The 25,460-nt window shown below is 43.7% G+C and overlaps 1 protein-coding gene across 10 annotated transcripts in view; it reads left to right on the forward strand.

The window, feature by feature from the left end:
* Nucleotides 1-1,264: 1,264 nt before the first annotated feature.
* Nucleotides 1,265-25,460, forward strand: part of ALAS2 (5'-aminolevulinate synthase 2) — a 36,472-nt gene continuing 12,276 nt past the window's right edge. For 2 of the 10 annotated variants that reach the window (XM_061614085.1, XM_061614086.1), the window contains exons 1-6: nt 4,034-4,058; nt 16,977-17,173; nt 19,584-19,727; nt 19,831-19,929; nt 23,625-23,850; nt 24,970-25,154. In XM_061614085.1, coding sequence (XP_061470069.1) covers nt 16,999-17,173; nt 19,584-19,727; nt 19,831-19,929; nt 23,625-23,850; nt 24,970-25,154 — 829 coding nt within the window. In that variant the 5' untranslated portion in view covers nt 4,034-4,058; nt 16,977-16,998. The other 8 variants (XM_061614088.1, XM_061614089.1, XM_061614087.1 and 5 more) reach the window with 8 other exon arrangements.

The following is a 25,460-nucleotide window of genomic DNA, read 5'->3' on the forward strand; positions in this document are numbered from 1 at the left end:
ATGGCTTTGCCCTTAGGTTTATAGTCAAATAAAACAACATGTGAAGGAAAGGGAATTAGGAAAGGAGAAGAATAATATGAGAAATGTACATTAAGGGAAAAAAACAAGGATTATGAAGAAAAAAGCAATAGTAAAAACGAAACATGAATTTTCAATCATTTGTTAAGCAAGGAAAAAGAAGTAAACCTCTCAGGCGGATGGTGGAAGAATGTTCTGGACATACAGAGCAGTAAGATAAAAATAATGGAAGAAAGAAATAGCACATGATACAGACGTTTAAAAGATTAGTATTTGGAGAAGTATAAAACAATTGTAAAACACAATACCTAAATATGCTCCTCCAAGAATATTTATAAAAGGACAAATCTTACCCACCCCACTAAAAGATTAGCACTAAAAAGTTTTTTTAAATGTGAATTCACTGCCCCTCCCTATCATAGGTTTGGGTAAAGAGAAATGTTTTAGCTGGATGCCTAAAAGCAGACAGTGATGTTTCCAATGATGTGACCCCCATAGTAGCCATTGTGTAGCTGGTGCCCATGGCACTTTCTCAAAATCCCAAGTATCCCTAAAACATTAGCAATCCCTGGCTTAGGTGATCAGGCCTTAGGGCCAAATAATGTGTGACGACAATGCACTCTCGGTCCCTTGGAATATGGCCTGCTGCAAAACAGCAGTAAAGAGGTGGGGTACTGAAAATGTCAGTGAAGAAGTAGGCAGCACTTCTGTCTGGAGAGAACTTTAGGGCAGATGTCCAGGGCCTCACTGAGCAGAATTAGCAGGAGGGTCCCCAAATGCAGCAAGGCTGGCTTACCACATGGCAAAGTCAATGCACATGACCATCTAAAGAGGGAGGCCCCCCTAAGACTACTTATGACCAGGCTAGTAAAAAAAATTACCTAAATGTATCACTGGAAGGCTGCAGGCAGGAGGAACTGAGCTCTGCCTCTGTTTCCCCCACACACACCCTCCACATGCCAATTTTCCTGCCAGTCATTTTCTCCCAGTACATGGCAATGTTTTGCTCTATGACATTAAAAAATTCACTTGCTGATTTCTGAGTATCAAACCTCTGCTAAAAGGCACAGGAGAAGACCATGGTTGGTGTATTTTTTTGACAACCCTACCCAATGGCATCCCTACACAACACCTCTATGAAGTTTCCCTATAAAAGTCACTTCTGAATCTGTGACATGGCCCTGCCTCCTCCCTCTCCCCTCTCCCTCCCCTCTCACTCTTTAGCCATGAACTTATCTCTGTCTTCAGCTGGTGGGTGGGGAGAGGCAGATCCAAGGGGACTAGAGAGCTTGGACTTCTCTGTTCTTCAGCTAGAGAGCTCAGAAGTTGTTCGACTTCAGTGCAGGTCAACAGGTAGGAAGGGCTGACTTGGGTGGGGAAGGGGAAGCTCTGGGTCCTTAATTTTATTTCTACCATTTATTGAATATGAAAGTAGACAAATATGGAGGGGATGGCTAGCCAACTCTTTGTGTCATTACTTGTTGGTCTTTCCATTCCCAGTGAGGTGAATTTATTTTCTCCCCCTCCCCGACTCCACACCATCACCTAAATTAAGGACCAGCAACTGGAAGCCCTTTAGGCCCAACCAGGCTCCTAGGGGAGTGCCTTCTGACCCCCTTCCCCACTGCTAGTCCAAAGGTGAAGGAGGGAGTGGTGATGGGGACAGGGAGGGGGCACTCTTGGCCTTAAGGTTGCCAGCTAGCTAGAAAACAAGCAGGCTAGCCCAGTGTTCTTCAACCCTTGGATCCCCAGATGTTAATGGACTATCAATCCCATAATCCCTGACCATTGACCATGCTGTTTGGGGATGATCAGTGTTGTAGTCCAATAACATCTGGGAACCCAAAGTTGAAGAGCAGTGGTTCTAGCCTACTTTTGAGGTTTGATTTCCAGGAATCAACAGGTGAAGCTTTGCAAGGTATGGAGCTAAACACTATAGTCTGTTGATGGCTATAGATCAGGGACAGGGACCCTGTCACCTTCCAGATACTTGTTGGACTCCAGCTCCCATCATTGCTGAGCATTGTTGGCCATGCTGGCTAAGGCTGATGGGAGTTAGAGTTCAGCATTCATCCGCAGGGCACCACTTTCTCCATCCCTGCTGTAGATCCGTGCTCTTAAAATGGACAACTAGAAAGGTAGGTTCAAAAGTTGGCAACCTCCATGGGCCCAGCAGTCTTCAAGCCTTTCTGAAAAGTCTGTCCTGAAAAAAATAGTTGCTGACCAGGAGATAGTCATATAAATAATTGATCTGTCATAGTTTATTTTATATTTAAATTATACTGTATAATTGAATTGTTTACCCTTTAGGGAGAAACTAGCCTTTATATAGCAGAGGCACATAAGAGTTTCCCAAAAGCATCTGGAGGAAGCTGTGATCCAAAGAGGAGGAATGGTAGGGGAGGGCTGCTAGTCCTTCCCCCCTCGGGTGATTTTCCATCCTAATTGCTTCCCACCTAAGGATTTATTTTCCACCCCCAAGTGGCACCAATATGGATAACAGTATCTTTTCCTGTGTAAGTGGAAAAGCAGCTGGATGGAGATGGAAAATAAATGTAGGGGTAAGGAGGAAGCAGTCCTTTCCTCCTGCCATTCCTCCTCTTTGGATTGCAGCTTCTAGCAGATGGCTTTAATTAAAACAAGAACGTCAGGAGATTGTTCCACATAGCTGTTGTGTAATGCATAGCATTGAACTTACAAGATCTGAACAGGGTGGTTCATGACAGATGCTCTTGGAGGTCACTGATTCATAGGGTCGCCATAAGTCGTAATCGACCTGAAGGCACATAACAACAACAACAAATTGGCCAGATTGCTAACAGGGACCAGACGGTCCGAACATATAAAACCGATTCTGGCCCACTTGCATTGGCTGCTTGTATGTTTCTGAGCTCAATTCAAGGTGCTGGTTTTGACCTATAAAGCCTTACACGGCTTGGGACCACAATACCTGATGGAACGCCTCTCCCGATACACACCCACCCATACACTACGTTCAAGATCAAAGGCCCTCCTCCGGGTGCCTACTCCGAGGGAAGCTCGGAGGGTGGCAACAAGGGAGAGGGCCTTCTCAGTGGTGGCCCCCAAATTATGGAATGATCTATCTGACGAGGTGTGCCTGGCACCAACACTGTTATCTTTTCGGCGCCAGGTCAAGATTTTCCTCTTCTCCCAGGCATTTTAGCATGTGTTTTAAATTTTTATATTGTTTTAAATTTTAAAATTGTGTTTTAAATTGTTTTTAAAATATGTTTTTAAATTGTATATTTGTTTTAATGCTTTTGATTGCTGTAAACTGCCCAGAGAGCTTCAGCTATGGGGCGGTATACAAGTGCAATAAATAAAAATAAATAAATATAAATGCACAGCGTGGCCCTTAGCCTCAGTGCATCTTATGAGCATCAAAAGCAGCTTGTTGTTGACTTACTGGTTACCTTATTGAGGCTAACCTTCATCCTCCTCCAAACCCATTTCTGTTATGAAGCAGCCCTATCTCTTTCTAATAGTGCATTTTCTTACATTATGCAAAATGCATTTTTGGCATATTATTCCAGCTTTGTTGCTATTTCATAAGCTCACAATTTGTTTCCAGGACCAAATCAAACTACTGATCCTGAACAGTCTGGGGCTGAGAAATGTTATGGGCTACCTTTCCCAAAATGTTCCTACCTGGCCATTCAGAATGACATCCAAGGCTTTTTTCCAATGATGTATTTGTGTGTCAGAAATAACATTCTGCATAGCAGCCTGTCAATAAAAAAGGTGGCAACCCTAGCAGGAAAGCCAGCTGGTGATAGTGGAATGTATTTTAAACAGGCATTTTAAGTGAGTTTTGATGCAATAAATTCTTATCTTATTATTCCTCTCCCTCCTACCCTCAATTCCATGAACTGGTCTGTCCTTGAACAATTCCTTGCCTTTACTCCTATTCACTTTACTCCTTTTTCTCTTGTGCTTGACATTGATGATGGCTGGATAAAAAGCAAGCATATTTACCATCAAGTTTGCTTTTTGTTTCTTCAAGGTCCTGCAGGATTTCTGTGAGTGTTGTAGAATGGAGAATTTTATCTGTGCATTTATTTGTTTATTTCTCTGAAAGTGTGTGTTTTGCGTTGGCCATCTGCTTGTAGTTGTGGGCCTGGGTGTTGCACTCAGTGAGAGACTGCCTTACCTTTGTACAGTTCATTTTGCAGTGGTAGTCTGGTGGTGCACACGACTCAAGACCAGGAGAACTACCTTATCTTTGGCTAACATCTGCACTTTGAGTTGCTATTACAGTTGCTGCTGCTGTAGCCAGTGGAAAGCTCTATTTCTCCTCTTTTTTTAAAAAAAGTCTCTGATGTTCTGGAAGGTGTTGTTTATTTTAATGAGATGGGGGATTCACACATCCAGTTCCCGTACCTAAGAGTTCAAAAGCTGCTTCCACATGATTCACTTGAACAAGTATGACCATCTGAGACAGTCCAGTTACATTTTGTACTGTTCTTCCCAGTGACTTGTATCCTGTTGTGGATATAGACCAGCCTTCCCCAACCTGGTGCCTTTCAGATGTTGTTGAATTCCAGCTCCCATCAGCCCAGGCAGCATGGCCAATAATCAGGGATCGTAGGAGCTGTAGTCCAACAATATCTGCAGAGCTATAGTTAAGGATGAAAAGATCTGCCTGTTTCAGTTCTCTCAGTTTCCCATTTTTCCAGTTTTAAATTTGATTCTCCACATTTCTGCAGCAATTTGTGAATTTTTCTTTTTAAAAAATCCTCATGAAAATTCTCCAGCATTTTTAGTGTGAATTTCTCAGAATAAAACACATTTTGTAGGCAATATTTTGACAAATCTACAGTTTTGCAAGCAATCTCTCATCACATAATGCATTTTTGTATGTTATTTTCACATATTCATTTTTATGCATGTTTCCCCTGATGCACATTTTTGTAAACATTGGTTGGAGAACTGCAATGCAAATTCTGATAAGTGCAATTTTCAAAGGATGGGTGTGTTTTGGTTCTCATACTGTTTTGGAAAGTGTGAATTCAACAGATTCGGCTTGAAACACAAATTGAGTTGCATTCTTTGCTATCTCTAGACAGGTTCCTCATTTCTGACCTACAGCCATGGGGCGGTGGGGGACACCAAGTTGGAAGACGCTGATATAACACTTTATATTATAGAGACCAAAGCTTTCTGAACCACGTTGTTTATATAATGATTGTATAATGCAAGAGAAAACTGTGCTTCAAGTGGTTTCATTTTAATTTTTTTTGAAAAGTGCCTCATTTAATTTGAAATGGCCCCAGAACCTGGAGAAAATCTTCCCTTAAGGGGGGGAATTTTCAATCTGGCTCCACATCAAGGAGGATGGGAGCAGATGATAGGCTGCTGTCTCTACTTTCTAGGAAACCAGCCTAATCTTCTGTGCGCAGCCCTTAAGGGCCAAGATCCAGCTCTTCATATTGAGTTCTATAGTTTTAATCATCCTAGCTGTGCTAGGGTGTGTCTTTTACAAGTCAGATTAAACTCAAAGGGAGTTATCGGCAACACACACACCCGTCCCATGCCCGAGCTCTATGACAGATGGGACATCGGTCTAGTTCAGTGGTTCCCAACCTGGGGGAAGTGACCCCCAAGGGGGCTGCGAAGTAATCCAGAGGGGGCAGCAAACAGTAAAGAAATAATTTTTTTAAGTCTTCCCTCCCTGAACACTGTCTGCTCCCAACTGCTGCTGCAGACGACACCTCCTCCTTGCTCCAAATGAGAGGGAAGGACTTTAGCTGTAGTGAAAGAGCGTCTTTCAGGCACGCCGAGGGCAGGCATCTGCCTATGAAACGCATGGCAGCCACCAAAGGAGGCTGAGGGTAGAGCTACCAGGAAGAAGAGGGGATTACTGTCACCAACTCCCGTCTCCTCGCACTGCCACTGCTGAAGATGTCCTTACTCAGAATGAGAGGAGAGGGCTTTTCGTGAAGCAAAAAAAGCAAGACTGCTAGGAAAGGCTGTGTTCCCTCTTCCTTCCTGGCAGCCAGCCAGCCTGCCTTTCTTGGCTCCTGATTCACTGCCATCTCCTTTTAAAAAGTATTCTTATTTGCGAGGCCGCCCAGATCTCGCCTTCAGCCCAGACGGAACCAAGGAGCAGTGATGAAACTCAGGACTTGCTCGCCCCTCATCTCTGAGGCTAAGTGTATGTGCCAGCATCCTCCCTTTCTTCCACTTACACTCTGCCCCCCCAGTCTCTCTCTCCAAGATGCTGCGGTAGTTGAGGGCTTACCCCCTCCCATGTGCCCAAATCCTTGCACACCTGCAGATGCTTGCAAGAGGGACAGGTGTGTTTGTGTGCGTGAGCTGATCTGTCTTCTGCTCCGCTCTCATTCCACAAGTGCACGCTAACCAAATCATCAGTTTTGATGATCATCCCAAGGCCTTAAAGCACTAACACCCCTACTCAATCTATCCACCTTTTTGTCTTCACTCTTTAGCATCCCCACAACTACCACATTGCATTTATATCCCAACTTTCCTCCAAGTTGCTCAAGGTGGTGCACATAGTCCCCCCCCATTTTATCCTTACACCAACCCTGTGAGAAAGGTCAGGCTGAGAGACTGTGTCTACCTCAAGGTCACCCAGTGGGCTTCATGGCTGGGTGGGGATTTGTACCTGGATCTTAGTCCAACACTGTAACCCACTGGTGTTGAGAGATAGGACAGTACATCTTTAGACTGGGGGGGTATACCAATTTGATTGGACCTTTGCATTTAAGGAAAGGGATATTTGGAGATGCGATTTTGTCACGCACCATTTATTCGCTTAAAAGAGGCTAAAATTACAATTAGCATAGAGGGAGTCACAAATTGTTTTGAGCTTATAAATGGGGTCCCGTACTCATAAACGTTGGGAACCACTGGTCTAGATTTTTGTTTCTCTTATGACACCCCTACAAAACCATACTCTTTTATCCCAGTTGAATTAATCCAGAATAACTACCAACCCTCTCTAATACTGTGCTTGTTCAATACCACTCCCAGTCACTGTTCCACACAATTATTGTTGCGCACTCCCCAATTCCCCTGACTGGTAAGAAGTTCCATGGGCAGCCCTACCAGGTGAAGTTTGAGGGCCCTAACAAATTTGGGTCTCTGCAATATTTGTTCCATTTACAAACGTCAGGAGAGAATGAATGGAATCAAGCAGACACCTGTACTTAGGCATGTTTGAGGATTTTGTTCAGTTTGCACTTCCTCAATCAAAATATAGTTGTCCTTTGATTTTTGCATGTCTCTGAATTTTCCAAAACAGTTCTCAGCTGGAAAAAAGTACAAATATGCATACAAAACCCAGGATAAAATGTGAACAGAAATGCATATTTAAAATGCATACAAAATGCATATTTTAAGATAAAATGTGTACAAACAACATCAATTTCAGTGTTTTTTTTAATTTTAGCAGAGCGATGCAGAAAAGGAAAGGAACAGATTTATGAATGAACACACATGAAACTGACAGAGACTAGAAATGTCCTCATCCATCCCTCCATCCCAACTTCTACTGCAGGCAGAAGAGCCCCTAGGGAGCGGCTTGGGCAGCCCCCTCCCCAGGAATGCACCCCCAGTTTCAGTTAACTCTAGCTAGAAACTCGTGTAGCATAGGAGGATGAAGCTTACTATGATATTTTTATGTCTGTTGTTGGAATTGTTGAACTGTTTAATGACTGGCTGTTTTTAACTATTTTAGCTGTCTCAACTGTTTTAAGTGAATAGTGTGATAGATTTTGTTTGTATTTGAATGCCACCCAGGGATCTTATAGGATGAAGGGCAGCTTAGAAATTCATCATCATCTCTCCCTCTCCAATAGCAAAATCTGCTGTTTCTCATATACAGTCTGCCAAACTCTCATCTCATATGCAACCCACATTTGCAGATAAATCGTCCAGCAAAATTAAGATTTTGTGGTGCCAAATCCCAGACTCCCATACAGAATCGCTCTAGGAAAAACCATAATGATAGATAGGAGAGACCTATTTACAGTAAGTAGACAGCTAACTGACAACATTCCCCCCTTTTCAAAGAAGTCTGTTCCCCAGACTGGGTCCAGATGGCCCTACAGAAGAGAAGTGGACAGGTAACAAAAAATCTGAACTATACATGGTAGTGGCTCATCATTAGCCTTTTGCATATTACCAATCTGAGCCCAGTTGCTGCGCCAGCTCCAGAATGATGCAGCAATCTGTCTGCCACCCCACCTTCTGCCCTGGCCACCATGCACAGCAGGGCTGTGGATGCTGCAGTACCCACACCACTCCATAAAGCCCCACCAGGCTGAGGGCGGATTTAGGGTTGCTCCCTAAATTTAAAATATATTTGAAATGTGTTAAAATTATGTTAGAATGATATTAAAAGGCCTGGGAGAATAGAAGAGCCTATGCCCAGTGCTGAAAAGATAGTAGGGTGGGCACCACCTAGCAGGCCTCTCTGAGGGGAGCATTTCACAATAAGGGGGCCAACATCGAAAAGGCCTCCTCCCTCATAGTTACTGTCTTCTGATTAAGGGTGGAGCAGTGATTTTCATTAGGATTACATACACTATCCTGACAAAAAACACTTCCACTGCTATTAGCCTTGGGGGGGGAGGGAATCTAAAGTGAGTAGCAGCTTTGGGCAGGAGATAATTTCCATCTAGATCAAAACTGCAGAGGGAGAGGTTAAACCTTCCCTCCTACACCTATTATTACATTTTTAAAACCCTGACATGTTTTCTAATTATGCATTTAATGTCACATCCAGTTTGACCCCCAAGAGCAGTTAATCTGTTTTAAGTAAGTTTATGACCACTGACACAGTGGGCAGCAGGGAGGGAGACAGGTGCACCCACTGGGGCCTAACTTGCATAAATCCCATCGTAATACGTGGGTGCTGAGCAAGGGCTCTGCTAATGAGCAAAGGAGGCTTTGTCCCCTTTAGATGTCAAAATGTTTTCAGCAGGCTTTAGGATTGCCAACTTTTTAACTGGCAGTTTGATCTGCAGCAGTTAGCAGACAATGATGTTTAGCTTGATGCCATGAAAAGTGTATGTCTGGCATGTTGGCAACCCCATTTGACTCTGCACTAAAGTTAAGGTTGTTGCCCCCACCCTTTTTCCTCCCACTGCACACTCTGTGTCTTTATCATTTATATGACAGGCAGAAATTCAATAGATTTTCCATGCTGCAGAAAGCTTCACCTGCTGAATTTCTGCCTGTCACCCATCTGTCAAAGGCAAAGTCAGGGAGAAAAAGTGACAAGTCTATATGACCGAATAGTCAAGGTCTTTTGCTGATCATCTACATCACCTCCAGTCTCTTTTGGAAGTGTATATCCCTCCCAGGATGGAGCCACACATTATCTTCCAGCCCTTAATTTTCTGGGCCCCACTTGTGTGATACTATCTTGCCTTTCTTTCCCTGGGAGTTTCTCCCACCATCACCACACTCCTTCCACGTAACCCTTTGGGAATTTTGGACACTGTTTTCTTTAAAGCAGAAAATGCCTCTTAAATCATATCTGCTCTGCGGGATGCCCTCCCTTGTATGTCGCAGGGGTAGAAAAGCTGAAAATTCCCTCTGCTGTGCAATTCTCAAAGGGCAAAAACTTATCCTGTATTTCAGGTGCTCCCAGAACTACCATTCCTAGGGGCTCTTTAAGGCAGAGGAGTTAAACTAGTTACACCCTAGCATTTCCTTCTGAGTAAACTGGCAAGGGGATCAGGTTGTACTTTTGTAGATACGTCATTGGTTTTCCTCAGTCCTACTGCCAGTGTTGTCTCCTTTCTTCAAACTACAATGGGGCCTTCCCAGCCCAGTCATAAACATGCCCTCTCAGAAGCGCCAGATGATGTGGTAATGGCTTACCCCAGGGGAAGCCAACATAGTGGCCTCCAGAAGCCCCAGCCTCCACAGCCACTGGTCAGGGATAATGGGAATTACAGTCCACCAACATCTGGAGGGCACCAAGTTGGCTGCCCCAGGGTTACTCGATAGCTTTAAAAGGGAATAAGACAAATATTAATGGAGGATAGATCTATCAAAGGCTACTAGTTCAGAGGCAGCTTGCCACTTGGTGCCAGTCATTACAGAACAACAGTGGGAGAGGGTTATTGCCTTCCTGTCCTACTCTTGGGTTTCCTGAAGGCATTTGGTTGGCCACTGTGGAAAACCAGATGCTGGACTAGTAGGGCCTTTGGTCTGATTCAGCAGGACTCATTTTACATTCTTAAGTGATAGTGCAATCCTACATGCACCTACTCAGAAATAAGTCCCGTTTGGTTAAGTGGGACATTCCCAGGCTTGTGAACATAACCACACCAACCAGGAAGTCCCACTGAATTCACTAGGACTGACTTCTGAGTAGATATGGTTAGGATTATGCTGTTACTCATGTATTTCAATGGGACTTGCTTCTTGGTAGGGATGGACAATCTCTCCATTTTGGTTCCTAATTTTTTCTCAATCTTAAATTTGGTTCACTACATTTTCACATCAGATTGTGATTTTTAAAAAAGCCTTCATGAAAATTCATTGAAAGTCTTCATCAAAATTCATCAAAATTTTAGCGCAAATTTCTGATAACATAGAATTGCATTATCCACCACAGTTATGACACAAATGGAATGGCTTCTGCTTGCACAATGGAACTTTCCCTCTTCCTTCTCTTTCATGCACCCTCCAGATATGCTCAGGAGGCTCTCTCAAACCTCTGGAGCAAATTTGGGAAGGCATGGGAAGAAGAGAAGAAATGGAAATTCTGTTGTGCAAGCAGAAGTCATTCCACTCATGCAATGACTTTGTTAGATTCAACACTTAAACATTTTTGTATTTAATTTTGCCTAATATACCCATTTTTGCAAGTAATGTCCTTAATATAGTGAGTTTTTATATGTTATTTTCACTAATATATGCATTTTGATTCCCTAAATATACCTTCCCTAAATATATGCTTTTTTATACACTTTTTTTGTCGGAGAACCACAACACAACATTTGGAGGGGTGCAAATTCTGAAGGATAACTGTGCGTGTCAGTTCAAGCACTGTTTGAAGAAGTGTGAATTAAGTGTGTGTTATGTGCCTTCAAGTCGATTTCTACTTATGGCGACCCTATGAATCAGTGACCTCCAATAGAATCTGTCGTAAGCCACCCTGTTCAGATCTTGTAAGTTCAGGTCTGTAGCTTCCTTTATGGAATCAATCCGTCTCTTGTTTGGTCTTCCTCTTTTTCTACTCCATTCTGTTTTTCACAGCATTATTGTCTTTTCTAGTTAACCATGTCTTCTCATTATGTGTCCAAAGTCTCATAACCTAAGTTTCATCATTTTGGCTTCTAGTGATAGTTTTGGTTTAATTTGTTCTAACACCCGATCATTTGTCTTTTTCATGCTCTATGGCATCCGCAAAGCTCTCCTTCAACATCACATTTCAAATGAGCTGATTTTTCTCTTATCCACTTTTTTCACTGTCCAACTTTCACATCCATACATAGTGATCAGGAATACCATGGTCTGAATGATCCTGACTTTAGTGTTCAGTGATACATCTGTGCATTTGAGGACCTTTTCTAGTTCTCTCATAGCTACCCACCCCAGTCCTAACTTGATTTCTTGACTATTGTCTCCATTTTGGTTAATGACTGTGCTAAGGTGTTGATAATCCTTGACAAGTTCAATGTCCTCATTATCAACTTTGAAGTTACATAAATCTTGTGTTGTTATTACTTTAGTCAGTGTGTTCCCCTGTTGATTAGTCAACAACCCTACTCTTGGTTTAAATTTCTCTTTAATTTCTCTAATCTTTTGGAATAGGGCTATTGTCCTACCTTTTTTATTATCCTCTTCTATTTCTATACGATAATTATTGTAATAATTCTGTTTGTCCCTACATACTAGTTGCTGTATTATTGCATTTAGGGTTCTAACCATGTTTCTATCTATTTTTGCTTTTGCCTTCCTTCTCTCTTTAACCATTTTAAGAGTTTTGTCAGTCATCCATTGAGGTTTTTCTCTCTTTTTAGTTAGAGATAATGTTGTTTTGCATTCTTCCCTTATAATGTCTCTGAATTCAGTCCATAGCTGTTTTGGTTCTTTATCAACTAAGTTTAAAGCCTCAAATCTGTTCCTTATTTGATCTTTATATTCTTCTGGGACGTTATTTAAATTGTATTTTGGCATTATGATTGCTTTGCTGTTCTTCTTTAGCTTTCCTCTGATTTTCGATATGACCATTTCATGATCTGTACCGCAGTCTGCTCCTGGTCTTTTTTTTTTACAGAAAGTATGGAACTTCTCCATGTTCTGCTACCAATTATATAATCAATTTGATTCCTATATTGACCATTTGGTGATGTCCAAGTGTCCATCATCTTTTTGGTTGCTCAGAAACTGTGTTTGCAAGAAACTAATTATTGGCTTCACAGAATTCGATAAATCTTTCTCCTGCTTCATTTCTATCTCCTAAGCCCCATTTCCCCACAATTCCTAGTTCTTCTCTGTTCTCTGCTTTTGCATTCCAGTCCCACATGATTATCAGAACATCCTGTTTTGGTGTGTGATCAATTTCTTCCTGTACTTCTGCGTAAAATCTCTCAATTTTCTTCTGTGTTTGCCATTGGAGCATAGGCTTGGATGATGGTTATGTTGATAGGTTTCATGTTAAATCTCCTTGATACCATTCGCTCAGACCTTGCGCTATAGCTCCTAATTGCTTTTGCTACATCACTTCTCACTGTTACAGCAACCCCGTTTCTTCTTAATTTATCATTTCCTGCATAAAATATTTTGTAGCTACCTGATTGAAAATGTCCCATTTCTGTCCATTTTAGTTTGCTCACACCAAGTATTGTAATGTTGGTATGTTCCATTTCTTGCTTGACAATTTCTTACTTTCCCTGGTTCATGCTTCTCACATTCCATGTTCCTATTGTGTGCGTCATACAACTCTGGACTCTCCTTTCACATCTGTGCGCCTCACCTCCAGGCTACCATTCGGCTTTGACCCAGCTGCGTCATTAGTCACAGCGCTACTTGTACTTGTCTGTTGTTTTTCCCCAGTAGCTCTCTGAGTGCCATCTGACCTGAGGAGTCTCATTTTCCAGCACGATCTCATGTTGCATTTTGGATACTCTATTCATAGGGTTTTCATGGCAAAGGTTATTCAGAGGTGGCTTACCATTGCCTTCCTCTGAGTCTGAATGCATCTTAGTCTAGTCCAGTTTTGACCATTCCGCCTTGGGTGACACTGCTAGGAGTCTAGCCTCTTGGTCTAGACTCCTAACAGCATTGCTCTCAGTTTCTTCGACACTCTCAAACCCCCTCAACACGTTAAGGTGTGCATCCTAGAGGAGGGTGAATTAGGTAGGTTTGCATGAAAATGTGAAGCAAACTGAATTATCTTCCCCATTTTTCCTTCCCAGTAAGAACATAAGGAGAGCCTTATGCAAGTGCATGCACATCTGCTGCTCATTGCAGAGCCTTGTGCAGGAGGGATTCCCAGAGGATCATGCTCCACAGATAGGGATGGTGGAGAAATTCAGCTGAGTTCACATTTAAAAGCAAACCTATCTAATTCACACTTTCCAAAACAGCTACCATTTGGATAGAAAGCAATTAACAAATCTATTTATTTATTTATTTATTATCCCACCCTTCCTCCCAGCAGGAGCTCAGGACAGCAAACAGAAGCACTAAAAACACATAAAAACATCATAAAACAGACCCTAAAATACACCAAAACAAAACAACTTTAATAATAATAATAATTAATAATAATAGCCTTTGAAGTTTGCACTTCTCTAGATTTTCAATGAAATTATCCAGCCAAGTAATGTGTACAAAAATGCATATACTAGGGCAAAGTGGGCATAAAAATTCATATATTAGTGAAAATATATAAAAACTCATAAACATTATGAAATTACTTGCAAAAATGGGTATATTAGGGAAATTAAAGGAAACTGCATACAAATGTGTGTATATTAGAAGAAATTTGCACTCAAATGCTGATTAATTTTCATTGAGGACTTAAACAAAATCACAAACTGATGTGTTAAACTGAAGAATGGAGAAATGAGAAGATTCATCCATCCGTACCCACAGATTGGATCAGCCTGTCTCCCTCTCTACTTCATTTCACAGCACCCAAGTCTGCGCCCCTTATAGTGCCTTGCCTCTTGCTTTGATAATCAGTTTTGGTTTCCAAATAAACATTCAAAACTGTTTTCTTTTCTTTTTTATCTCATGCATCTATGCAGTGACATCATACTGATCTGCATTGCGTATATTTGAAAACAAGAACAGGAATACTTATCTTTCTAGTGTGGCAGGGTTTATACTCACAGCCACAGAGAAAAAGAGTACCTGGAGTTCCTCTATGGTAAAAAAATGCTTACATAAGGATTTAGCAACATCAATATTCAAGGGTTAGAGATAATTAAAAAGAGCATGGGATAAAAATGCAGTAGGTGACCAATAATTCTTCTCTTTAAGGGCAACTCTGCAATTTACACAGCCATCACAACTGCTGTGCCTGTGGCCCTCCATATGTTGTTCAACTCTAATTTCAACATGGGCAAGCCTCAGCCAGCATGGCCAATCACCAGGGATTAAGGGAGCTGTAGTCAAACAACATTTGGAGGACTACGGGTTCCCCATCCCTGATGTAAAGCGAAGGAGACATTTATTTATTTATTTATTTAGTTAGTTAGTTTAATTTATATACCACCCTAAGCTCGAAGGCTCTCTGGGCGGTGTACAAAAAGAAAGACATCCACTTTCACCCATATGTCTGGGAACTCTGATAGGGCCAGGGTTCCCAGATATGTGTACACAGGCATATGACATCCAAACTTTGTGCAGCATCACCAGAGTAATACCACTGCACACACAGTGGTTGTGTTTGTAGGATAGTGCAAATCTGCCCTAAGACCACATCCGTTCACAGGAACAGAAGAGCATGCTGACCAGACTGTTCACATAAAATGACTGTGTTTCTAAGGGCTTATCATTCAAATTAAAAATGACTGTTTTCCTGAAACATATATGGCACAAACTGTATTTCCACTATTTTTTGTTGATTCACTGGAAACAAAAAGGCATTCCTAATCGTCATTTGCAAAGTGGCTTTAACTTGTCACTTCTGCTGTTACAGTGTGGGTGTATATGTGCTAGTGTGCCAGCCAGGCATCTGGCTATTTTTTAAAATATATTTTATTTTTTGCTGTCTTGAAGAGATGGCTCTCAATTATATGTCTCAGTGTTCAACTTGCTGGCTTCAGGGGTGTTAGGAAGGGAGCCGGCTGGAAGTTAATTAAACTCTGGGGAGAGTGCTGATCCCAAGTGCTCTAAATGGAAGCTGGAGCCAGAATGACTTGAAAAATGCATATAACAAACAAATGCAATTTCTCTGAGTGGGTGAATACAATAAATGATTTTGCTTGTTTGGTAGATGTATAAGCCACAAGGCTCCCAGGGCAGCATACAAAAACCAACAACATAAAATTCAAATTTAAAACAGTAAAATTGCAAAACCAGCAGAATAAAAGCAGGTGATCAAGCCCAAAACACGACATCAAAACACACAAAAAATGAGCTCATCTCAGCATTCTGGAGTGTCCTTAGGCAAATGAAAAAGTCTTTGCCTAGTGCTGAAATGTCATTAGTGTTGGCGCCAAGCTAGTTTTTATGGGGAGACCATTTCAAAAATAAGGTGCAGAAATCGAGGAAGCCCTCTCTCTAGTCACCGCTATTCTAGTAGTTGTATTAGCATTAATAATAACACTATTGTTTATTAATAATAACACTGTAAGCCCAACATAAGAAAAAAGATCTCGGGTCCCCTGTATGCAAGGAGCTTGCAATCTATATTATATTACAACAGTGCAGGAGAAAGACAGAGGGAGGGAAGGAGAGGGCGGGCAAGGTAATAATTGTAATTTTAATTGTATTTTGATGTTTTGCTTGCTTGTTGTGAACCGCCCAGAGAGCTTCGGCTATGGGGTGGTATAAAAATTTAATAAATAAATAAACAAAAGAAGGAAAGGAGAAATTGGCAGTTATTTTTCTTGATGAAGTACACTGAAGTCACACATGCTTACCTGTCCCCATGGATGGATGTCAGGTTTGTATCCATATATCAATTGCCAACTTAAAATGGCAAACTTGGTGAGATTGTAAACTTGGGATAGGATTGGTCAGTCAGAATCCAGCTAGATAGCAACTCTCTTAACTCGCAAGTTCATGATAGTCACCACTTGGACACTGGTGAATAGGGGCCTGGCTCTGTCTTAAGTACTCAGCGCCGGTTCTAAAGGGCGGCCAGGTGGGGCACTGGCTCAAGGGCCCCTGGGGCTACAGGGGCCCCGAGGGGCCCCTCTGCTCCCCTTCCACAATCCGTGGCAGTAATCCTACCACAGATAGCAGGACAGGAGCTTCAGAGCCACTTGCCATTCCCCCGCTTCACCTACCTTTCTCTCTGTTCTTTGCGACTGTGTGCGCTGCGCGCACAGGTTTGCCATCAATCAAGATGGCAGCCAAGGTTTCCCTAAGGGGCTGAAGCCTCTTGGTTGATGGCAGCAATACACGCATGTAGCACGCATGCATGCCATCAACCAAGATGGCGACAGAGGCTTCGGCCCCTTAGGGAAACCTCAGCCGTCATCTTTATTAATGGCAAACCTGCACGTGCAATGTGTGCCACCGAAAAAAACAGCACAGAGAAAGGTAAGTAGAACAGGGGAATGGCGGGCAGCTTGGGATCTCCCACCCTGCGATCCACAGTGCAAATCGCAGAAGGGGAGTGCCGGGGCCTGGGGCAGGCTGGTGCCCAAGGGCCCTAGCATGCCTGGGGCCGGCCCTGTCAGTACTGATCATATCCTGTCGCTAAAGACCAATGACCTAGTCCCAGCCCCTCTTGACTCCTCACTTCTGTTCTCTGTTACTCTGAATAGCACCAGACCTTGGCACTCCACAATGGCCTCAATCCTCCAGTGCTGCCCTTTCCTGACCCGGGACCCAACCATCTTCCTGCGCAGATGTTGCCCCCTGTTGGTCAGCAGTGCCCAACGCTGCCCTGTGATGGTGGCCCACACCTTCTCTCATTCTGCTCCTAGCTTGCAGCATGGAAAAGAGAACCACGGACATACTGGTGAGAACATGGGTCACTCAGTGGAGCTGAGTGATAGGAGCTCTGGATATTATGTCCAGCTGTGGGGAAAGTAATGAGGTCACTTCCACATCATATAGTTAAAGCCCATAGCTTGTGAGCAGAAAGGTACAGCTCCCACTCCCAGGATTATCTGGGGGAAGCCATGTGCTTTAAATGTATGTTAAAACCATAATTTGCACTCTTTCAGCACAGGGGGATGCTCTTGTACAGTTATTAGATCTGGAAGAATCCACCTGGTAGTAAGAAAAATCAATGTGTAAATTCACCACTTAATATGTTTGAGAAGAAAAGGGAATTGAAACATTTCATGATCTATTTGTACAGTGGTTTCTTTCTAGAAATAGAGTTGTGTGGTTTGAAATATACCATTAGACCTGGAAGCTCCAGATGTGGGCCTGTGAGCTGGTTGCAGTTACTCAATTGTGATGGAAAGTCACTCTGCACCACCTAATTCTTATTATCACTGACATCCCATGAGTAAGAACAGATCCACATATTCAGATAAATGACATGTTCTTAGGACTTATTATTTCAGACAATAGGAGTGTCAAGGGAAATGGACAATTGATTTATGACATTTTATTGTACTTTAATGCAGCCTTTCCCAATCTGTGGGTCCCACAACTCCCATCAGCCCCAGCCAGCATGACCAGTGGTCAGGAATGATGGGAATTGTAGTCCAGCAATCTCTAGGGACCCAATGGCTGGGAAAGGCTGTTTAATCTGCCTAAAAAGCTGTTCACTGCAGTATAAAATACATAAATAATGCTTGAATATGTCTCCATACAAAAAAAAAAAATCCTCACATATAGAAAACTATCATGACAGGGAGAAGACTATTTTAAAATACTTTTTCTTGATAGGACAGCCAGGAAGAGTTTTATGTGGGGTAATATTCAAACATGCGAGTCTTCTGATGCAATCTGAAATGGTGCAGTTCTAAAAACTGTGTATACCACATGATTTATTTTAATGAATAGGCCTACTTCGCAGTAAGGTGGTACACTCCTGTCTGACCTGAGTACATAGAAAACTAGGTGCTATGGAGAGGATTCTAGCCTAGACTTCTCCCTGACATGCTAGTTTTCTGTGTGCAGGGGAATTTTTTTGGTATGGAGGAACATTCAGTTATAGTACTCCTATAGCTGAATGCTCCTCCATACAAAAAAAAATCCCCTACATGCACACAGAAAACTAGCATGTTAGGGAGAAGTCTAGGCTATAATCCTCCCTTTTACACCTAGTTTTCTATGTGGGGAAAATTGTTTTGGTATGGAAGAAGCATTCCATCATAGAGATGTCCCATCTGCGGTCTAAAGTGGTTCAGCCCAGACCCAGGCTTACCAACTTAGTCCTGTCATTTTCAGTAGATTCTGAGGCTGAGGTTCAAATGCTCACCAGTCCTGCTGAGTGAACTAGCCAGGTAACGGAACTAGAAGACAAGGTGCTTGGATTTTATGTGGGGCAGACCATAGCTCAGTGAATATGCAAGTATGCACCTTGCATGCAGAAGGTCTAGTCCCCATCATATTCAGTTTAAAAAGGAGCAGATAAAAAGTGATGGGAAAGATCTTGGCCTGAGACCCCCTTGGCCTGAACCATTGTCAATCAGAGTAGACAATACAAACGGAGCTGGAAGTACAAATCGTCTGACCTGGTATAAGGCAGCTTCTCTTTTCCAGCTCTGAAAAAGTACAGGGCTAACAGGATAGGCCAGCCTTTCCCAACCTTTGGGTCTCCAGACCTTGCTGGACTCCAACTCCCATCAGCCCCAGCCAGCATGGCCAATGGTCAGGAATGATGGGAGCTGTAGTCCAACAACATCTGGGGGACACTAGGTTTGGGAAAACTAGATGGGCTATGTTGGGAGCAGAGGGTGTAGGATAGAACTCATAAAAGCATAACAACACGGAATAATGGGCTCAAGTTGCAGGAAGCCAGATTTCAACTGGACATCAGGAAAAACTTCCTAACTGTTAGAGCCATACGACAATGGCACCAATTACCTAGAGAGGTAGTGGGCTCTCCGACACTGGAGGCATTCAAGAGGCAGCTGGACAGCCATCTGTCAGGAAGGCTTTGATTTGGATTCCTGCATTGAGCAGGGGGTTGGACTTGATGGCCTTGTAGGCCCCTTCCAGCTCTACTATTCTATGAAGAAGAGCCCTGCTGGATCAGGCCAGTGGCCCATCTAGTGCATCCTCCTTTTTCTCATAGTGGCCAACCAGGTGCCCCTATGGGAAGCCCGCAAGCAGGACCTGAGCGCAAGAAAACTCTTCCCTCTTGCAGCTTCCAGCAACTAGCATTCAGGGGCATGCTGCCTTCAACAGATGTGTGCCTGTGTACTGGCTGCAATAAATTCTCTTCCTCTCCTCCTTCTGCCTTCTAGGCTCTACTGTGCCGGCAGTGGTGCCTGTTCCTCTCCCCACCACTCAGTGCCCTTTCATGGAGTCGGAGCGCCAAAGTGGCCAGAGTTCCTTTGTGCAAAAGGCAAAACCTGAGGTCCAGGAAGACCTCAGACCTTTCAAGTCAGGTAGGGAATGATGAGGCCTGCATCATTCAGGTAAGTAAAGGGAAAGGAGAAGCTCCCAGTGCCCATGGCCTTCCCCCAGCAATGATGATGTCCTTCTCTCCAGGCATGTGGCTGTCTGCAATTAGAGAGACGCAATCCAGCCTCAGGAGGAAGTTGCTTGACTCTGATGAAGCGTCACATCTGATTCGGGACAACATGCCAGGTCAGAGAATGGGGAGGATTCTGGGAGCTACTCAGGTATGGGGCGGTTGCATAAAGTAACACACACACCTACTAGTTGTCCATGTGTGTCAGACACAGCAATTAAGTGTTCCAAACTTGTTGGAACTGACAGTCACTTTTTTTCCTCAATTAAAAAAACACCTGGAGGCACGTTTCACATTTACACTCCAAAAGGTTTACTTTTAGCTTGAGTAATAATAAGGCTTACCCACCCTCAGAGGAGCCCATCCATTGTATTTCTGCCCCAGTCACTGGAGTTTTAAACAAGCCTTTTGCTTGGAAAGAGGCAAGCTCAGAGCAGCTAATCACACAGAGACACAACAATCTGCTTCCCTTGAGACAGGTGATTTCTATTGTGCCTCTGTATTGGGGCTGACTGAATGTCCAATCACACCCAATGCAGAGATGGAGTGGAATTGCCTTCCTCCCAGGAGAGGCTGACTGGAAGATGACAAGGCCAGAGCAGTGAATCATGCAGAGCAGCAACCGACAGTCTCCACTGTGGATGGATTCTTTGGGCTCCTCAGAATCCTATTATTATTTAATGATTGACTTCTCTCATCATGACACATCTCTGGTAGTTCTTTTGTGTCATGTTGAATATTGGCAGAGATTAACTGTGGTACAGCCTTGGCAGCAAAATTAGGAGAAGTGCGTGTGTGTGATTTACCTGTAAAAGAAGTCAGGCTTTTACCATGCTTTAAATTACTGAGATTTGGTTGAAAATAAGAAAAGCTACTTTGTTTATAGGAATACACAGTTGATAGGAAAGGCAGTCTAGTTCTACCTACCTACCTGTAAGTTGGAGGTGCAGTGGCTAAGCTTGGTCATTGCCCCCATGCTACAGGTGAGAGAGGCAAAGGCAAGGTTACTCCTCTCTCCCTTTGGTGGTTGGAGAAGAAGCAGGAAGGAGAGGTCGGAAGGACTGTCAGCTTACAAAAGTATCAGTTTACAGTGGAAGGGAGACAGGTAGATGAGCACAGGTCAGATGGACAGCCTAGCCACCTTGGAGGACTTTCTATCACCTTTCAGGCATGCAGACTTCAACCCCCAAATTTAAGTTGCACTCTCCCACATTTCCAACATGTCACACAAATGTGCCCAGCACAAAGTTTGGGAATGACTGGCCTAACTGCTGCCTTCCAAAATCATTGTGGAACATCATTTTATGATATTTGAATTAATTTATTGTACACTACCATGTTATTTTAATTGTGGTAATTTTATCAACATTCTTATAAATAAACTTACTAAACAAACAGTGAAATGGTATGGAAACATAGGAAGCTGCCTTATAAAAAGTCAAATTATTTGCCCACCTATCCCTGTACTGCCTGCTCTGACTGGCACGGGCTGTCCAAAGTCTTAGGTAGTGGTTTCCCCATCGCCTGCTACCTCATCCATTTTAAAACTGGAGATGCCAGGGATTGAACTGGGCACTTTCTGCGTGCAAGGCAATTGCTATACCACTGAGCTATGGTTCTGCTCAAGAAGGGACCATTCTACAGGTGCTAAATCCCAGAAGCTACAAGTTCTGCCAAAAAAACAGGATATGCACATACCCCTACCTCATCCCTGGGCCTCCTCCATGAAGTACAGTGTAATTTCCTGATTGTGGCCCTCATTTCAAGGAGTGCTGCCTTATTACCAGGGGCGTCACTACCGGGGTACGGAGGGTGCGGACCGCACCCGGGTGACACCATGAGGGAGGTGACACCCAGAGCTGCCCCGCCCCGCCCCATGCCGTTGCCCGGCAAAGGAGCTGTGAAGTGCTCTGGGTCGGCGTTGGAGCAGCCAACTCCTCCTCGGAGGCGGGCAGGCGGGCGGGCGGGCGAGACCAAAAGCTGGCGCCCGCTCGCTGGCGGTGAAGCCTGGAGCGCATGGTGAGTGCGCGTGCGCACGCGCACACAAGGCCAACCACCCCCATCCATGCACCTTGGAGGTCGCGCGCCGGAGGTCCGCACCCCCCCCCCGCACTCCCGCAAGTGACGCCGCTGCTTATTACCATTCTTTTCAGAAGGCTTTTGTAGAGTGATTATGGCAGGGGGAAAGGAGCTAAGATGACTGGTTCATACTTGCCTGTTAATCGCCTGATGGCTGCAGCAGCAAGTGGGGATTGATATGTGCAAATGGGCCATTGCAGGTCTGTTGCTTTGTTTGCTTGTTTACAGCCTTTTAGCCAAATAGGCTTACAAAAATCAGTTCCAAGAGCAAGATGGTCCCTGCCCTCAGGCCCACAATCTAAAAAGACATGAGAAGTGAGGAAAAAAGAAAGGGAGGGAGGAAGGAAAACCAAGCACAAGCTGTTAGTTGGCAGTTCTTAAATTTACAGCAGATGTTAGTGGTGGTTCTGGCTTTCTTGCCCTTCATAAAGAGCAGTTCCTCCCCTGAAATACTCCCCACTCCCACTCCCTCAGTCAGGAGGAGAACTGATGGCAAGCTGTAAGACAGAATGACAAACCCTCAGGTGTTTTGGCTGCCCATTTGTTGTTTTTTCCCCTTCAGGTATTTTGTTGAATAAAGCAAGAAGGGCACCTGAACAATTTCTTAGGGTGCTTGGGGAACAATTTCTTGAGTACTGGATTTGATTGAGTTACCTAAAACACATCGTGAATCAACAGACACCCCTAAGAGTTAGACTTGCAGTAGGAAACCCTTTTGCAGCCCAAGGGCCACATTCCCTTCTGCACAACCTGCTGAGGGCCACATGCCAGCAAAAGTGTGGGGGGGGGGAGCAAGCATTCTGAGTTGGAGTTTTGATGTTAACATTCATTTTTCTTGACCCAACTCCACCCCTCACCTGCTCAAACTTTCAAACCTCACCAGTTTAATGTATTTTATAACTTTCTGACCCACCCTACTGGTGGGACCTACTGGTGGAGGGTGGGTAATAAATTAATAAAATAATAATAATATTTTTTTAAAGGGGGGAAGATCCGCCTCTTACCCATCCAAACTGTCAGGCTCAGTCCCTGATCTCCAAAATGTTAACGAGACTCCATCACCACACGACCAGGGCCAGCCCAAGATGTTTTGCTGCCTGAGACAAAGGACAAGTTGTGCCCCCACCCTTCTATGTACTGACAGTTGATAGGGTAGCATTTTCCTCCATGCCCAAGACCAGCAGGCTACCGTAGGGGATGCAGGGCGAGCCCCTTATGACATACACAGCTCTGTCCTCCAACACCTTGCCTACCCCCCAATATCTGCTGCCTGAGTGGGCTGCCACACTCTGTCTAGTGGCAGAGTGGGTCCTGCTCAGGACCAATCAGAACTTGTCGCTGACTCTACCCACTGACCCCAAGCAGAACTTTTGTGTGCCGTCTAATGTGCTGCTTTTCAATAGGGTCTGAGTTTACCCTTTCAGCTGCCAGTCATCAATTGTAGAGAAATCAAGTGATGTACACAACATGAACGTTCCCCTGACCTGGTCTAATCATTTTAATTGCTGTTTTAATTGTTACACTGTTTTAATGGGCTTCTTTGATTATACATTTTAATTATGAATTTTTTAATGTTTTCATTAAACTGTTTTATTGTGCATTTTAGTTATGTGTGGGTATATATTTATCATTGGTTTTACACTAGTAAATAATTTAGGAGCTGTTTTGGTGAATAAGCGGTATATCAAGAAATAAATAATACCATACGAACAAGTCCTATGTTATTTCCTAGCAGACAGCAAAGTGTTTGATTATGATGAGTTCTTTGAGGGAAAGATCCAAGTGAAGAAGCAAGATCACACCTACCGGGTCTTCAAGACAGTGAATCGTCAGGCTGACGCCTATCCTTTTGCCGAGGACTATTCTGGCTCCCAAGCGGAACCATGCAAGGTGTCTGTCTGGTGCAGTAATGACTACCTGGGAATGAGCTGCCACCCTAAAGTGATGGAGGCCATCCGGTGAGTGGCAGGTCACTTCCTTCCAGCAAAATTTCTCTCGACTGCACCCCTCTGAGGTGCTCCTTGCCTAAACCTAATGGTTTCTTTTAAACTGTTTTGTATTCTCCTTGCAACATCCCCAATTTCCTTTTAGCATTGAATTGAAACTTGATGTAATGGCAACTTTCTAGCCCCTCAATTTGTCCTAGGTTGGAAACAGACAAAAGTGTTTTTGTTTTCTCCAGAGAGTTGAAAGAGAAAAGGGATTGCAGTTTGTGGTGTGAATTCTTATCCCACTTTTTACCTCTGTTCAGCCCCAAACATTAGCACATGGCATCCTCAGGCCCCAGAACCACCCACAGCAAGGCCCACTGCTGATACCTACCCTGGGCCTCCCTGTCCAATATGTCTGGGTTCAGGAACTGCTGTTTAAATTTCCCACAATGCCCTGGAGATACATTATGTTAGGATCATTGTAGGAAAACAACATGGTGGCTCCCAGGCCTAGCCATCAGCCCACAGCCTTCACCACCAGTAAATTGGAGAGGGGCCAACTGACATGAGAGGATGCCCAGCCGAGGGTAATTTGCTGAAGGCTCCCCAAAATCCTGCTCCTGGTAAACAGGTTTGACAGGTTCTGAGGGGTTTTTTATTGTTTGGCTGCATTCACACCATTCAGTTGAAGCACATGACTTCCCCCAAAGTATCCTGGGAACTGTAGTTTGTATAAGGCAGTAGGAATTGGGAACTTAAGCCCTTCAGTTTCAATACTACAAATAGGATTTATATTGTAACACACACACATCCCTTGCTATCTGTATATTTTCACTAATGGTGGTGCAAATTAAAAATGTAATAAAATAAATAATAAATAAAATAAATAACAGCTTCCAGGACTGAGGAGGCAATTTTCTTTGGCATAGCAGCACAGAGGAACATGAGTTAACATGCTCCCCTGCCTAGAACTATGGCCTCGGTCTAAATCAGGCCCCCAATAGCTGCTTTTCACAGAAATTGGGGAGAGGCCCAAGAAATCCATGGTTTTATGTGGTTTGGCTTGAACTGGAATGTGCTTTGCCTCCTGAGGTCAGCTGTTTTGGAGAGAATCTCATTCTCCTCTTCTCCCCCCACCCCACCCAGGGATACTCTCAACCTTTATGGAGCTGGAGCTGGAGGCACCAGGAATATTTCTGGCACCAGTAAGTTCCACGCGGATCTGGAGCGAGAACTGGCCAGCCTACACAGCAAAGATGCTGCTCTGCTCTTCTCCTCTTGTTTCGTTGCCAACGACTCCACCCTCTTCACTCTTGCCCGCATGATGCCAGGTAACCAGGGCAGGACAATGCAGTGAGTTAGATCTTAGGGCCAGACTGGAAACCAAGACAGGGAAGGGCTGTAGCTCAGTGGCAGAGCATTAACTCTGTATGTCGAAAGTCCCAAGTTCAATCCTTGGCATCTCCAGGTTGGGTTGGTGGGAGAGGTTCCATGTCAGAAATCTGGGAGAGCCCCTGCCAGTTAGGGTAGACAGTACTGAGCTAGATGGACAACAAAACGTGACTAAGATGGGAAAATCTGACAAGTTTGGTTTTCCTCAGTTTCTCCTTTTTCCAAGCTTCAGTTCAGTTCTCCAC

The sequence above is a fragment of the Rhineura floridana genome, chromosome 3 (assembly GCF_030035675.1).
Source record: "Rhineura floridana isolate rRhiFlo1 chromosome 3, rRhiFlo1.hap2, whole genome shotgun sequence".
Lineage (NCBI taxonomy): Eukaryota > Metazoa > Chordata > Lepidosauria > Squamata > Rhineuridae > Rhineura > Rhineura floridana.